Source organism: Misgurnus anguillicaudatus, chromosome 21, assembly GCF_027580225.2.
Source record: "Misgurnus anguillicaudatus chromosome 21, ASM2758022v2, whole genome shotgun sequence".
NCBI classification, from domain to species: Eukaryota; Metazoa; Chordata; class Actinopteri; order Cypriniformes; family Cobitidae; genus Misgurnus; species Misgurnus anguillicaudatus.
In genome coordinates, this window is record NC_073357.2 from 28,754,028 (window position 1) to 28,769,103 (window position 15,076).

General features: G+C 36.5%; 1 protein-coding gene across 1 annotated transcript; it reads left to right on the plus strand.

Moving 5' to 3' along the window:
- Positions 1 to 938: 938 nt before the first annotated feature.
- Positions 939 to 8,969, plus strand: nat16 (N-acetyltransferase 16). The gene is made up of 4 exons (XM_055200975.2): positions 939 to 1,126; positions 5,039 to 5,262; positions 7,993 to 8,217; positions 8,330 to 8,969. Exons 2-4 carry the CDS (start codon positions 5,047 to 5,049, stop codon positions 8,894 to 8,896), a joined length of 1,008 nt encoding a protein of 335 aa, XP_055056950.2. The 5' UTR covers positions 939 to 1,126; positions 5,039 to 5,046; the 3' UTR covers positions 8,897 to 8,969.
- Positions 8,970 to 15,076: the final 6,107 nt, after the last annotated feature.

Below are 15,076 nucleotides of genomic sequence, written 5' to 3' on the forward strand. Positions count from 1 at the left end.
ACACCAGGTGTACATGTGCTTTAAGGTGCTACTCAGGGGTGCGTTTCCCAAAAGCATCGTTGCTAACCTGTTACCAACTTAGTTGGTTGGCAATGGGAAATTGCATTGTAACCAACAAAGTTGCAAACTTAGTTAGCAATGATGCTTTTGGGAAACGCACCCCAGGGTGAGCCGGACACTTGTGCTGTGATAGGTTGGCGGCTGGCGCTTTCTGCACACATTTATAAGTCTTTATCGTCTGGACATGGCTTCAACCCCAATTGCACAGGTCCTCCTGGGTGGATCCTGGGTGCTTAGACACTGGCATGCGGCAGAAGCATTCCCCAAAGTGTCATTAAACATAACACAGAGTTTCTTTCCTCTCCAAGCAAGCCAGGTTACATACATAACCAAAACATCCTCATACAATACTTACATAAAAAGACATGTGGCTTATCTTTTCATGCACATAAACTACACATCTACAGAAACTAGAGACATTTTTCTCTATATAACAGCAGTTATAGATATTTCATTACTACACAATTAAACGAAAATGAGTTAAATAGCTAGCAAGAATCAGTAAAACATGCTCACGATTTACCTAAAACAAAGTGATATACAGATTTTTAATCCCCATTCAAATGTTGGTGTCAGAAATTGAGTACCCCCTATATATATATACATATATATACATAGGGGTCATCAATTTCTGCATCTGTGTGAACACCTGTTCAGATATCCAGTAACTATGCTGCAAAAGCCATGGGTAGCAGAACAAGCACTGAGTCAACAGAACCGCACTTGTGTTGGGAGAGAGAGAGAGAGAGAGAGAGAGAGAGAGAGAGAGAGAGAGAGAGAGAGAGAGAGAGAGAGAGAGAGAGAGAGAGAGAGAGAGAGAGAGAGAGAGATTGGTTGGGCGACGGTTTAGGCACTGGCATACTTCACTGCTCACTACTGGGGGATGGGAATGAGATTTCTGGGAGGGGCTTTATAGTGACCTCACACCTCATATATTCTAAGTCTGAACCGGCATTTTCTAAATATTCAGCCTTTAATCAAACCGCAGTGCACCGAAACCTTACATCTATACAGCATCTGTCAGTTTGACCTCTGTATCCTTCACGGGTCCGACAAAGACGTAGAGGTGAGTAAAAATTCACACTGTCACACCGATGGTTAAGATTGGGTTTTTACTCGTGCAGACTATGGTAAGGTGCTCGACGCGCTTTAACAGTCATTGTACTTAGATCATCACGTTTTCAGTGTGTCATTAACATCATTAATTTTGTCCTTCTAACAATACTTCGAGTATAACGGACATTTTGTACGATCCACATTAAAATACATCTTAGAGGAAAAAGCAGTTATCAATTTTAAGGCATTTGCTTGAGAGTCCCCGTTATTTCTGCTTACATGTTTCCATTCTTGTTACATTTCTACATTACAATTTTCTGTGCATGCGACGTTTACCAACGAATCCAGAATGAAAACGAAAATTAAGGGAATGAATGAAGTGGGTGGCCTACTGGTTTATATATAGAGAGCCATTGAGTCTAATCTATTGCCTACCGGCTTGTCAACGCGTGTCAACGCATTGCACGATGTACAAAATGCTTTTCATTAACTCGCACAAAAAAACGGCTTTTGCTATGTATTATTAAACTCGAACATTTTAAGGATCCACCTGCTGAATAAATGACACCAAAAGAGGAAAATGTATTTGACTAGGTTAGATCGTTTCAAAAGGCTTAAGGGGATGATGGAGCGTAGCAGTACAATTGGAGTGGGGGCGGGGCGAATGGATGGGTCGTGTTGCAGTGATGCTGAGCTCCTTACAGCTTTGACTTTGAAGATGCTTAAATACAAAAAGATTTTATATCGCGTATATTATATATAATAATTCTAAATAAGAAAACATGTTAATTTCTGACATCATGAGATATTTGAGGTAATTTCTGTCAGTTTTAAAGTTCGCAGTTTGTGCTTGAATTTGTGATTAGGGACGCCGTGTGCTTTCCAAACGAGTTTATGTGTTCGTGTCGGAAGTGGGAGTGAAGTAGGCACATATCGTTGGAATTTTCCCTTGGCATGTGAATGGCCATGCTGACATACCATAGCTCTAGTGTACTTGACTAAATCAACCACGAGAAGTAGGGAAAACATATGGCATGCCCTATTAATAATGGAAATGTTGTGTAGGCAAGCTGCTGCAGTGGTGCCAGTGTCATGCTTGGCCCGTTTTATGATCCTGGTTGGGTTTTTGATGATGCTGCTGTAGCCTTTAAACTTCAATATTCTTTAAAGACCACAGAAATATATCGATTTAATGAGAAAAAGTTACACACTTTTATTATAAAGAATGTATTATTTATGTGTCCTTTTTCAGATATTATTATTCACATTTTCTTGTCATGCATATTTAACTTTACAGGTAATAAAACGACATAAAGAGCTTGCTGTAAAAATTGACGTTTTACACTGTACAGCAAATCATAGTGATTCTATGCTGGCATGAGACACCAAAATGACACTGCATGTGAAAAAATATACGTTAAGCATATGTATGAGTTTCTATTACATGTCTCTTGTACACCATACTCATTATGCACAGCTATTGGTTAATTTATAAATCTACAGTATATATTACATTACATATTATATGTGATTGTATGTGACGCATAATGTTTACATAGGAGAAAAAGGGACACTGCCATCATCTGCTCTAATGAAATTATATGACCAAATAGATAGGATGTGATGAACTGCTATCATTTGTCCTATAGATAAAGATAGGTTGAGAAGGAGAAAAGAACATGGAGGAATAAAAGGACAGATGAGAAAATTGGGTTACAGAAAATTAATTTACTGGGATGCCTTATCTGTCTTATATAATGGATGAGGATAGTTCACCTAAAATATCAGATCCACTTTTTATTTTAAGCTTGTTTATCAAGATCCAGTTTTGTTTTTATGATCATATCATTTTAGATACATTTATGTTTGAAGTTTAATTGAACGTGTGAGATTTACATTCGATGCAAAGTGCTGAGAAAAGGATGAGTATAAAATACAGTTATTATTTAACAGTAAATGTATTACACAATAATCCATATAATTGCAGACAGAACTGGATTTTGTTTTGGGTCATTTTTATACCAAACACTCTCGGGTAAAGATGACGACTACCAGGGATTTACCATAAAGGGACAGGTGGCAAACACGTACTGTATGTTCTCTTCCATTTACGTAAGCACTCTAGAGAGCCCTGTTTGTTTTTATAACAAACCCTCGTTCCCCCAAAACCAAACCTTCAGTTGATTAACAGGTGTTGAGAGTGTCTATTTTTAAAACTCATGATTTTTACAGTTAAAAGGCACTGAAGAACATTTTGTGTTGTTCACACACACAAACCAAAAATAACTTAGCGGCGTTTATTTAAAGACAGTCTGAAATGTAAGGAAGTAACACTGCTTCAGTCTTTCACTGAAAAAGCCAAGCATTTATGTTCAGAGATGGCCAGTTTGTAGCTGTGGCATTTACCCCATGGTAAGGTAACACACTACTGCAGTAAAGCATACCAGCGTCATATGAGGGAATCATGGGAAAACTGTGAAAAAAATGTGTTTATCTTTGTGAAACATGGAATGTTGTCTTTAATAATCAAAAATATGGGTTGTCTAACAGCTTGAATAGAAAGCGTGCGTGTAGGTTTATTGGATATCAGTAACTGAGGTCAGGTTTCCTGCTACAGTGGCCTTAAGCTCATACAGTAGGTCACGTCTTGCAGTATTTGAACTTACAACATTTTAGTATTATCATCCAAGATCTTTAGCCACAAGTCAACCCTGGTCTGTGAGATGGCTTTGTTATCAGATACAGTATAACTTGGCGGAGAGTCGAGACAGATCTTATCTTACTACTTCATTTATATCAACTTCCTCACTTGAGTCATTATGATTTACAATCTGATTCTATTTTACTTTTTATTTTTATAGATGACAACAATTTTCTTTCTGATGTTGTATGTTTTCACAATCACAGTCTCTTTTAATGAATATATACAATGATGATTTCAAAATAGGCCATTTATTTATTACATTTCTATAACAAAACATACCAAACTTGTAGTTAATTAAGAGAAAAACATTACCTATTTATTTAGTCAGAACTAGGGAAAACATTGATACAGCCCAATGGAAAATCAGTTCAGTTAAAGTGAACTCATTACAAGGACAAATGCCAAAATGGTCACATGGAAATTTGAAAATCAAATGTCGTATGGCAATAGGGAAATGAACCATGAATGAATAGTTCTTGTCCCAGACCCACAAAGCACTGCCCAATAAATGTTTGCCAAACCCAAGTAAGCTTTCAGAGGTTTTTCCCATTACAGTCCTGCACCAGTGGAAAAGTACCAGGGCTTTCAATACCAGTATGGGCCCAAGGGGGTGCAAACAATGTTTACTCTGTGACTTGTTCACACTGTTGCCCCCCCCACTGCACAGATTTCAGCCTTTCAATACCCGGACACTCACTATGCATACCCATGTATGCGTGCCTTCACACATCTGCCTACCCATCCGCTTCACGTTCCCTTCTATTTCGCATAGTGTCCCTTCATAAAATGTTTGTATTTTCCTCTGGGAACCAGGGCAGTGTTGTTCAGTGAGAATAAAATAAAGGATTAAGGGTCCTGCCAATAGGAGGTGGAGATGTCTGTATGTGTGTTGGCAGAGGGGTGGGTGTCTAACATTTGGGCATGGTTACAAGTTGCCACTATTGATGCCAACCTGCTGGCGTGTTGGCACAGGAAGATAAACACTGCGACATTAAGCACAAAACCTTGCTTTGGCCTGGAAGTCATTGTTTTGTACTAAGCTGATAAGGACCCTTATGATTTTGATTTTAGTATCAATCTTGGACATCCTTGTCACATAATACCATATCAAAACCATTGTTCCACTACAGAGGAAAATTGTATTTTGAAATTGATCTTGAAACATGTTGCAATAGAATTTCATAGTAAATCTGATTTCACGATTGACTGTGTCTACAGCTTCAAGGATGAAGATTGAAAATATCCTGCCTTGCTCTCAGCTCCCTGAGGTTCCTCCTCAGACTGGCCTACAGTTCACTGTGGCAACAGAGGAAGACTTTGATGACATCATGGCCATGAGTAAGGACATCTACGGTGGCTTGGACTATCTGCCCTCCCGTTATCAAGATTGGCTATCGGAGAGCAATCGCGTTGTCATTTTGGCTCACAAACAAGGCAAAGTGGTAAGACAACGGACTGATGTTATAAAGGTTTTGCAGTTTGTGTTTAATTTCTAAGGCACAATATGTAATTTTCACCACTAGAGGTCGCTAAACAACAACAGCGGCCACAGCTTGAGCGTGGAACGACGAGTAATCTTCACCTTTAGTGTCGATAGGAATCGATCTGACAGGACTCACAAATCCTGTTCATGGATGATGTAATGAAATAAAGTTTAATACTGTAACCATAACATTGTAATGTGAGTGCATCTAGAAATTTTGGTAAAATGTTTGTAAAACAGATCTGAAGGTTTAACTTTATTTGTCTCCCTCAAACAGAAAATACATTATTCATATACGGCAAACACAGTGGAAGTAAAAGGCGATTTTTTTTTCGGAAAATATTTTGCAGAGAACCAGCTCCCTCTGACCGAATTAGAAAAGTTTTTATACTAAGTCAACATTGTATAGATATGATAATATGGTAACGACATTCAATATGCGTCAATTCACCTAAAGCCAAGGTATGGCAGACTCATAGGCTATATTTTTATGAATTCCTGACCCTATCATACATTCTGCTGCAGCAACTATGCTAAAATATCACAACAAAGCACAACGCTTTAAATAATCTATTCATGAGAAAATCATAGAAGCAATTTGACATGCATGACAAATTCGTCAAAAGGTTATCCTGTTTGCCGAGAGAAATGGCATCAGACAAAAGCACAAGACCTTAAATACTGCAAATGTGTGTTGCAACAGGTCCAAAGATAAATCGCACTGCTTTGTTCATAACATTGCAAATAAGATATTATAACATAACATTATAAAACACCATGTTTTACTTTACGGAGTGAAAGCTCCTTCTTAACTTAAAAATCTGTAGATTTTTGAATGTGAAGTTTTTCTCAGATGCAAGCTGAATGAGCTGACGATGATGTCAAAACCGCCAAAAATTTATTTTAAAACTGCATGCGATGCGCAGCTGTTACAATACTGTATATTTACTGTATAACCATCTATATAAATCATATCTACTATATAGGGCCTATCTTGCTACAACCAAGCTCCATTTTTTTATTTTAATAAACAGAACTAAAACAAACATATTAAAAGCTCTTGGAGACTTACCATTGGCTGTGGTATTTGAAAAATGAATGAGGTGAGTCTAAGAAAGGATTAGAGGCTATTTTAGGGATGTTTTACTATGGTTTTATATTAATATGTGTTGTGTTATTATTACATTCATTTAATAATGAATTGCATTTTTCTGATGCGTTTTCTTTAAGTTACCGCAGTAGAATAGTAGTATTTTTTCTGTAAGTAAAATACTGCTGAAGAGACCTCCTAGCTTTGTGCAAGATACCCAGGCATTGGTGGGTGGGAGCTAATATAAATAGCGTTTGCCAACAAGGGTTGCTATTTGTGTAAAGAGACACTCGTTTTTGTAATAGTTGAATTTGGGGGGGGCAGAGGGAAAATCTGGGGGGGGGCAATGGCCCCCTGGCCCCTCTGTAAACCCGGTCCTGGAAGCCACCATCAAAATGGCATGCTAGACTTTACTACTTTCACACTCCGCATACTTCCAAATGTGGCAATGCGCATATTGATCAACATGAAACTATAGTAAAGCTTTCGAATCACTTTTGTAATATTTTGATGTCATATGCTGAGGATGGTCTAATTATGATTTTTGGGACCGATTACTGGAAGCAGTATTGGCCAATAACGGTTACTGATTACTGAGGACAGTGTCTATTTAAAGCCATATTATTTATGTGACATATTGCATGAAGCATACAAATGATGAAGTAAAGCAACGTCTTTAAACTGAGATTGCTCAGAAAAGCATATAAGATGTAATAAAGTAAACACCAAGGGTGTAAATCGAACAGTTCATTACGATACAAAAAAACGATTTTCTCCGCCAGTGTTGCGATATTTGCCGATACAACAACCGCTTCTTGGGTACGATTACAATTCGATCCGATACGGTTACTTTATCGATAGTTTTGTATTACGTGCCTAGTTAAGCAGTTACATTTTTACTTACAAATGCAACCAAAATATATAACATAAACATTTAATTAAACTCTTTGAAAATGGCACAATTTCTGTCCAATTGGAATATTTACAACAACAAACTAACGAAAATACACTTAAAAAAAAAAGAATAATGAGGGGCAAAATGTCACATAAAATCAAACTTATGATGGCAACAGTCTTTCAGTATTTTGTGCCAAAATGTGTAATAGTGACAATCACTGAGGTAGTTTTAATTAATTAAATTGAAAAGAAATGTATATAAAACTAAAGCTGTTAAAAAAAATCACATAAGTGCTGCAGTGGTCTCTTTTGAGAGATTTTTCTTTAAAAAAAAATCAACTGATGATTTCAGGAGAGAGGACACTGCGTTTTGCATGGAAAATATCACCTCTCACCCCAAGATCATTTTTCAGACGAACACATTTTCATTTATTTTATAAAATGTCTTAGATCTTTCAGTGGTTAAAATGTAAAGTTACAGGGTCTGCTCCTCCAAGTCCAAAAAATGTGCATTCATCCTTCACAAAAGAAATCCAAACGGCTTATTATTATAAATGTGGGATGATAAAGAGGCATGCTGTTGGAAAGTGGGAGATTCTGATCAGCCAAACAAATTATCTGAAACCAAAGACTTTCCCTTTTCTTTCACAGTGGATGGAACATAAATTCATTGTTTGCTTGTCGTGTGACCACATTTTTCAGATTGCGCTGGAGTCAGCATGTGTTATTGATGATGGCGAGACCATGCTGGTGGAAGGACTTCGCGTTGCCCCACAGGAAAGGGGGAAAGGTGTCGCAGGGGTGCTTCTTCGGTTTTGTTCTCAGCTGGTTAAGTCAAAGTTCCCTGACGTTAAATTCTGCCGATTGACCAGAGATGACCAATTGGGGCCGAAAGACTTCCAGAAGTACCGACTCATCACCAAACAGGTAAGAACCATATAAAAAGCCCAGTACACAATACACTTGGTTTTGAAAAAAAAAAAAGGTTTAATCGCTAAAGCCAAATTGTTTTCATTCTGTTACCTAATTCAATGCAAAGGGAATCCTCCTGGTGCGTTTCCGAGCTGAAGACCTAAAATTACGCCTTGCTGATCTTGGGTCTAATATAAGTATTGCAGGGAACGGTCTGTTCCCCACAAACATCCCAGTCCGTTTGGAGCCCGCAGAGGTCCATCAGCTTTTCCTAAGCGATGTTTTAATGCAAGACGTCCTCCCCAATGCCACCATCGTTCAAGACTGGCAGCCCTTCAAGCCTCTTCCAAGCAACATGGCCATCTTGATGAAGAAGAACATTGATTGGATGGTTGATGATGCCAGGAACCCGACCATGGCCAGCCTGTGCACCTTCCCATTCCCTGTGCCAATCGGGGATGACTGGTACTACCTCAACATCGATATGTTCGGCAAAGACTTAGGGCTGGCCACACAACAGCTCTTGTGCCACCTAAGGTGCCACACTAGCGTATTGAACGGTTATGTCATGTGTCAGGTGTTCCTGGAACCTGCGCTGTGGAAGCCTATGGCCGATTTCCTTAGGGATACCCTTAAGGTGGAGCTGGTGAAAGAATACACAGAGCAGTGCGTTGTGGAGTCGGATGTTATTTAGTTGAAGGATTACAGCGAAGGGTTAGGAGCGTCACAAATCCTCTCCCATTAAAATTAGACACCAAACTTAAAACATTTCCTTAAAAAAAAAACAATATAGCCTCCAAGATAAACCAATTAAACCATAGATTCGGTCATTTTAATTTTCTTAAATTAATTATAGGATTTTGTTTAACAATTAATGCATTACAGAACAAGTAAATAACTTCATTCAATTAGAATGCAGTCAAACACTGTAGACGTTTGTTTAGCGAAGCATTTGCAGTACTGTGAACACCGACGGGGGGACAATTGCCCCTGTAAAAGAGGGGAGCAATAACATTAAATAAGGACCCAGACTTGTCCCAGGCCCACCATTTCTGTTAGCATCACTGACAGTGGACGCATATTTGCTTATGCTAAGATGCAAAGAAGACTGCACAATCTTTAGGGCACTTTATGATCAAAAAATTGGATCTGACTTTAGTGTATGTTGCTTTTAAAAATAGCACTGTAGCTGCTAATATTTAGAGGAAATCGAATCGAATTTTAAACTGACAGACCATCAGATATTCAGATCTTTAAACCTCTTTAAAATGATAGGTTTCCTCAGGGGAATTAATTTTAGACTAAACATCTTTGCTGATCATTTTTCTGATATGCTCCTCAGAAAATTGCAGTCGTTTAAACATTTCCTCTAAACGTATTTTGCGGTGTTTAAACTCGGTATCTAAATATATGCGTCTGAAAAGACAATTCAGCTTATATGTTTAGATTACAGTCTCAGATTTTTGCTTTTTTTAGTACTTGAACTTATTTTGTTGTGTCAGTGTTTGTATCTAACTGTTGTGCAAAGTGTCAGTTTTAATAACACACTTGAATATTGCTAGTTGTACATTCAGTTAGATATGATAAGAAACTAATAGTAAAACACGTGTACAAGAAATATTTTTTTCTTTAATTTATATTTTATTTGTAAATTAATTTAAAACTTACTGGTACGGTTTAAGTGACAGGATAACATTTGAAAATAATATTTAATCAAAATGACAGAAAATATAATTAGGGACATATACAGTATATATATATATAAATACATGTTTGTGTAAATGTTTTTCTAGATAAAAAAATAGAGATAATTTATATGCAATGCCTCAACCTGCAGTGAAATTAAAACATATTTTTCCCGAAAAAATTACATCATAGAAACATTGGAATACAAGCTTTCAGTTTATGGATATATACCAAAATATTGGTTTTCAAATTTTTCGGTGATTTATTCATGGAATCACAAAAGCGAAAACTTCATTTTCTGGACATGCTTCTGAGAAAAACAAAACACCTAGTAAGACAGGGAAAGTGAAGTGTATGAAACCCGATGGAAAAGAACATATGAAATGCTCATTTTCAAGATAAAGAAGATACAGGACACATATACCCTCCTTTTGGCCTTGTCTAGTTAAAGCAGAAGGAGAGAAAAACTGCAAAATATTACCAACCCAGATCAAGAAAGAAGAAATCAAAGATCCCCAGACACATATTCACTTTCTTTTCCAAACCCAGTGTGCTGTTTGTTTTAACCCCGATTTATAACAAACACACAGCACCTACGAGCAATTGCAATTTAATGTATAAAATCTATCATACAAATAACTTTTGCAGTTCTCACAAAGTCCACCTACAACGATAAGCCAGGTTTGAAAAATGAGAATCTGTGTCTACTAAACCAAGCTGATTTTCTGTATTACTAATAATTTATCTGTTTTTTTGCTTAACGTTGCTTTGATTTATGAACATTCATCATCTGCTGATGTAAAGGAGGCTGTCTCCTCCATTCGGACATCTGCATGTTGGACGTTTGTGTGACGGAATTGCAATGACTAGCAGGCAGCCTGGCAAATGAAAGTCAGGTCCTAAATAATTATGGCCCAATTATTGCTATGGCATAACTACTGAATATATGTGGATATATGCATATACTGTATGTATAGGTGTATATATAGATATTATTTTTATTTATTTGTTTGTTTGATTTTTTTTGTTGTAAGCAAGAGGGGACCTGTGTTAAAATACTTTGATGGCTGAAACCTCACAATCTTTCATGTCTGCCATGTGCTTTCAAAGGAAATGATCAAAATCAGTTTTAAAATATATGGCTGAAGCACAAGCAGAAAACCATTAGTAACTCCAATCAGTGAATATTGACCTAAAGTGTGAACTACAAATTATGTTAGACTCAAGCTTCTGTCTTTGGTTTTGGATTAACTTTTTCCCTCTTAAAGCACACACGATAATTAGACATGATAGACTAGAGACCCCGAATGTATGTGGTATGCATTTTTATTTACATGGTGCAGTGTATTTAGATTTAAATGTGTTATTTCAATTTACATTAGTGGTAGAAGGTTTTTATGCTCTGTGTTTAGATGTTACTCTCCATTCGTTAATTTTTTTCAACTATAATGTGAATGACGTGGTAATTTAGTTATCATAGAAGAATGAACTCCACTTTCCTTTTAAGCACTTTTAACATCTAATTGCCTTTTTAAACTGTGCAGGAGGTCATAACCCTAGAAATGACAGACGTTCCAGTGCCAGGGCCAGAAGTCTATAAAAGGTTAGAAGAATGTGACCACCTGATTGTTACACTGACATTTCTTTCAATTATGAAGTGGCTTTTCACTATCTTTTTCTGGAATGGAAAAATGAGACAGGTTGCAGAGGGAGATGAGAGATTGAGCCAGGGCTATTCTAGGAATAGGTGATGAGGCGAGGACATGTGACCCAGATCACGTTACCACTCCAAAAATGAGTAAACATTCATTTTGTATTATAAAAATGACAATGACAAGTTATGTTTGTTTGGAATTATCTACAGCGCCTTATTTGTGACAAAAGGGAAATCATTTTTAGCAAGAGAGCTTGCAGAAATGTAATGTAGGAGGATATAACATAGATTGACCAAATAAGACTGAACATTGGGGGTGTGACGAGACACTTGTTTCACGAGATGAAATCACATCATTTTGAAAACTAATCTTTTAACTAATCTACGACTGTCACCAGCAACTATTTTAGTCATTGATAATAAAGTAATTCGTTTTTTTTTAAATAGTAAGCAATAACTTTGTAAAAAAACTGCATTATGTATTATAACAAATTCCTGCAGAGGGCGCCACTGGACTCACGATTGTTATTTTTACTCTCATTTTAGATTCAGAAAATGCGTCATTTTGGCCAAACAATGTTTAAATCTATTTAAATCTTGAATACGTCTTTACAATAGGCATGATACAGCCACTGTAATTCTTGAACAAGAACATGCAGACATTAAATCATGTAAATGTGGCACGAGACCTCGTCACACCCCTACTGAACAGGATGTGTCCTACTGTATACTCTTTATGATATCTTAGTTGCACATTGCTTGGTTTTTCAGATTCAGCACTGAAGTAACACCACAAGTGTTAAGACCTAAGAAAGCTAATATATACACCGAGACTTGTAATCTTGTATGACCGTGGGCCAGTTAGGGTTTCAGGGCTTGTTTCCAAGTAAGAGACACTGAATACAAAGGGTGTCATCTTGCGTAGAACAAGGGTTCAGCCCCAGACACCCTTTACTTTCCATTTGATCTGCTTCAGCTTGACACTACAGAGAGGGTCACATGGAAAGAGTGAGCAGGCGGGGTTAAAATAAGAATAGCTAGTTCAAACCCTGTCATACTAATGTCTTTTGCCACATTGCTGCTCAGTGTGTATTCCTAATTTTTATATTTTAACTGTATTTCATGTATGTATTTATTTATTCTTTTTTTTTGTCATTTTACTGACTGCTTTTTTAATGTTTATGAAGGGCTTTGTATGTGTGTTAGAAGCAGTGGTAACACTTCACTATGGGGGTGCAAATAATCCTGTATTGATTAAATGAATGATTAATAAATGAACGGACTAATCCGGATTTAAGTATTAACCTTAACTACAATGTTACAAAATGATAATTTGATTCTAAAACTATGCTAAATGTGACCGTTCTTCACACACAAATCCTTAGGAAGTCATCATGATCCCCCCCATGGTAAAGTGTTAGTAAATAGGCTATGTATTGACGTTTTGTGAAGGAAAATGAAGGGGAAACCACCAGGGAGATGTCACTATTCAAATGTTACAAAACTGGAAACTAAACTTTAAGCATGTTGTAAGTAATATCATTTGAATTGCTGATTTGCACTGTCAGAGCTTCTCCTCTGGTTGTTTTCATATAAACAATATTTTCAGCAATGGCTAAAACACAGGTATTTTCACCTGTATGCACTATGCTGTTTAGAACATTCAATTTACAAATCTGCTGCAAGGAAATCCCAATGCAAAGTGCATTTTATGCCATAACATTTCAGATGAGATTTGAATTGTCTACTGAATTAACCATTCATCAAACTATTCTGATGTGTTGCACTTTATACTGTAGATATGTAGATATATCAAAGCACACTGGGGGGATTTTCGTAAAACATCAGTGTGCAAAGCTTTGTCAATCATGGTCATTCAGAGGATTACTATATTTTTTGTAATTGTTCCTATTGGAGCATAGGCCTAACGCATAATTTCAAAGATATTATAGATATTTTTATTGGTGTGCGCTCCTCGCTTGATATCTATAGTGGTGATGAAACTCCTACTTAATGACCATAGTCTGAATAACCTGTCTGATACTGGCTTTAAGGTAATGACATATTTACTATCAGCAAACCAGGGACCATGATTTCTGTAGATCTCAAGAAGTTGGTGGTTTGAATGTCCTTGTCATCCATTCTCTTGATGCACCAGTGGCTATTGAGTTTGTGTCTTCCCATTAGCCCAAAAAACAAACTGGGTTTCGTGTTTTGTACAAGTAGAATTTTCGATCCGTAATGGGAAATCGATGTTTATGGGTCTATAGACCAGAAAACTCTTGGCCAACTGTCAATCAAGAGGGTGAATACAGTTTAAATGCTATAAAGGCATTTGGATTATAGGAATTTTCTTTTTTTTATTACCCAATATGACTGCTTATTCTCAAGCAGTAATGTGACAAGTAATGGAAAAGTATGTCAGTATTTTGTTAAATTGTCTGTTTCTTGTTCAAAAATTGTGAGAGATGCAGAACTATTTTAAATACAGTAATTTTTTAAAAGCCTTATAATCCACGAGAGGTTTTTGAAATGTGCATGTTGTGTGAGTGGTGGGGCTTTATAATGAGCATGTGGCTAGTTTACATTGAGCACAATTTCCCTGTACTAATTGATACTCAGAACCAAATGTGTAATTGATGGTAACGGACAAATAAACGGTGTAAGTTTAGACAGGGTATGTAAGACGAAATGTTTTTAACACTAGTCAAATACATACAGGACACATTTTTAGAGACTTTGTTAACTGCAATGAACTTTTTTCTATTTTTGCTTGCGATATGTTAGTGTTGTGATAGTATGCATCTCTATATATCTTCCTTTGTGTATTTAACAAACAACTTATCTTCAGCATCTTTACATGCAGTTTGCAGTAATATTTAGAAAGTTACATCTTAAAGTCAATATTACAGTACACATTTAACACTGTTAGAATGTAGAGTACCTGTGAGTTGTTATTGTTTGTGTTAGTATTACTCTTTTGTTGCTGCTGTTGTTTTATTTGTAGTTTTTGTGTTTGTTTTTATTTTTGAGTATTCTGATAAGAGATGTACAGGACAAAAGTAAATGTTCAACTGAATAATTAATATAATCCTGGATGATGAACTAGTTTTCATTCCCAATTAATTCCCTTTTATTTAAGTTAAATCTGCCTTTACAAATTTCAACAATGATTGTTAATAGGAAACTGCGCATTTATTGTCCAGAATCAAGTGTCAATACTGCAGATAACCAAGAAGATAAGACCCTATTTTAAAAACTCTACCAACCCATAAACTCATAACATAGTCGAAATTCTAATGATGAACATTTTTGATTTAATGCATTTGTCATAAGCTTCTATCTAAAGTGACTTGCAATGCATTAGTGATATACAATTACATTTTTTTATCAGTTTGTGTGTTCCCTGAAAATCAACCCATGACTTTTCTGGCACCATGCTTCAACAGTTTAGCTAAAGCAACTCCTGTAGTTTAGAAATCTGTTTTACTTTTCTAGTTCAGTTGGAGCTTTTATTACTGCATTGTTATTGAA

Bases quoted from the DNA above. Each gene is read 5' to 3' on its own strand.
- nat16 (XM_055200975.2), top strand. From the start codon at position 5,047: ATGAAGATTGAAAATATCCTGCCTTGCTCTCAGCTCCCTGAGGTTCCT. The intron at 5,263-7,992 runs GTAAGACAACGG...CACATTTTTCAG, and splicing joins CTCACAAACAAGGCAAAGTG to ATTGCGCTGGAGTCAGCATG. The intron at 8,218-8,329 runs GTAAGAACCATA...TTCAATGCAAAG, and splicing joins ACCGACTCATCACCAAACAG to GGAATCCTCCTGGTGCGTTT.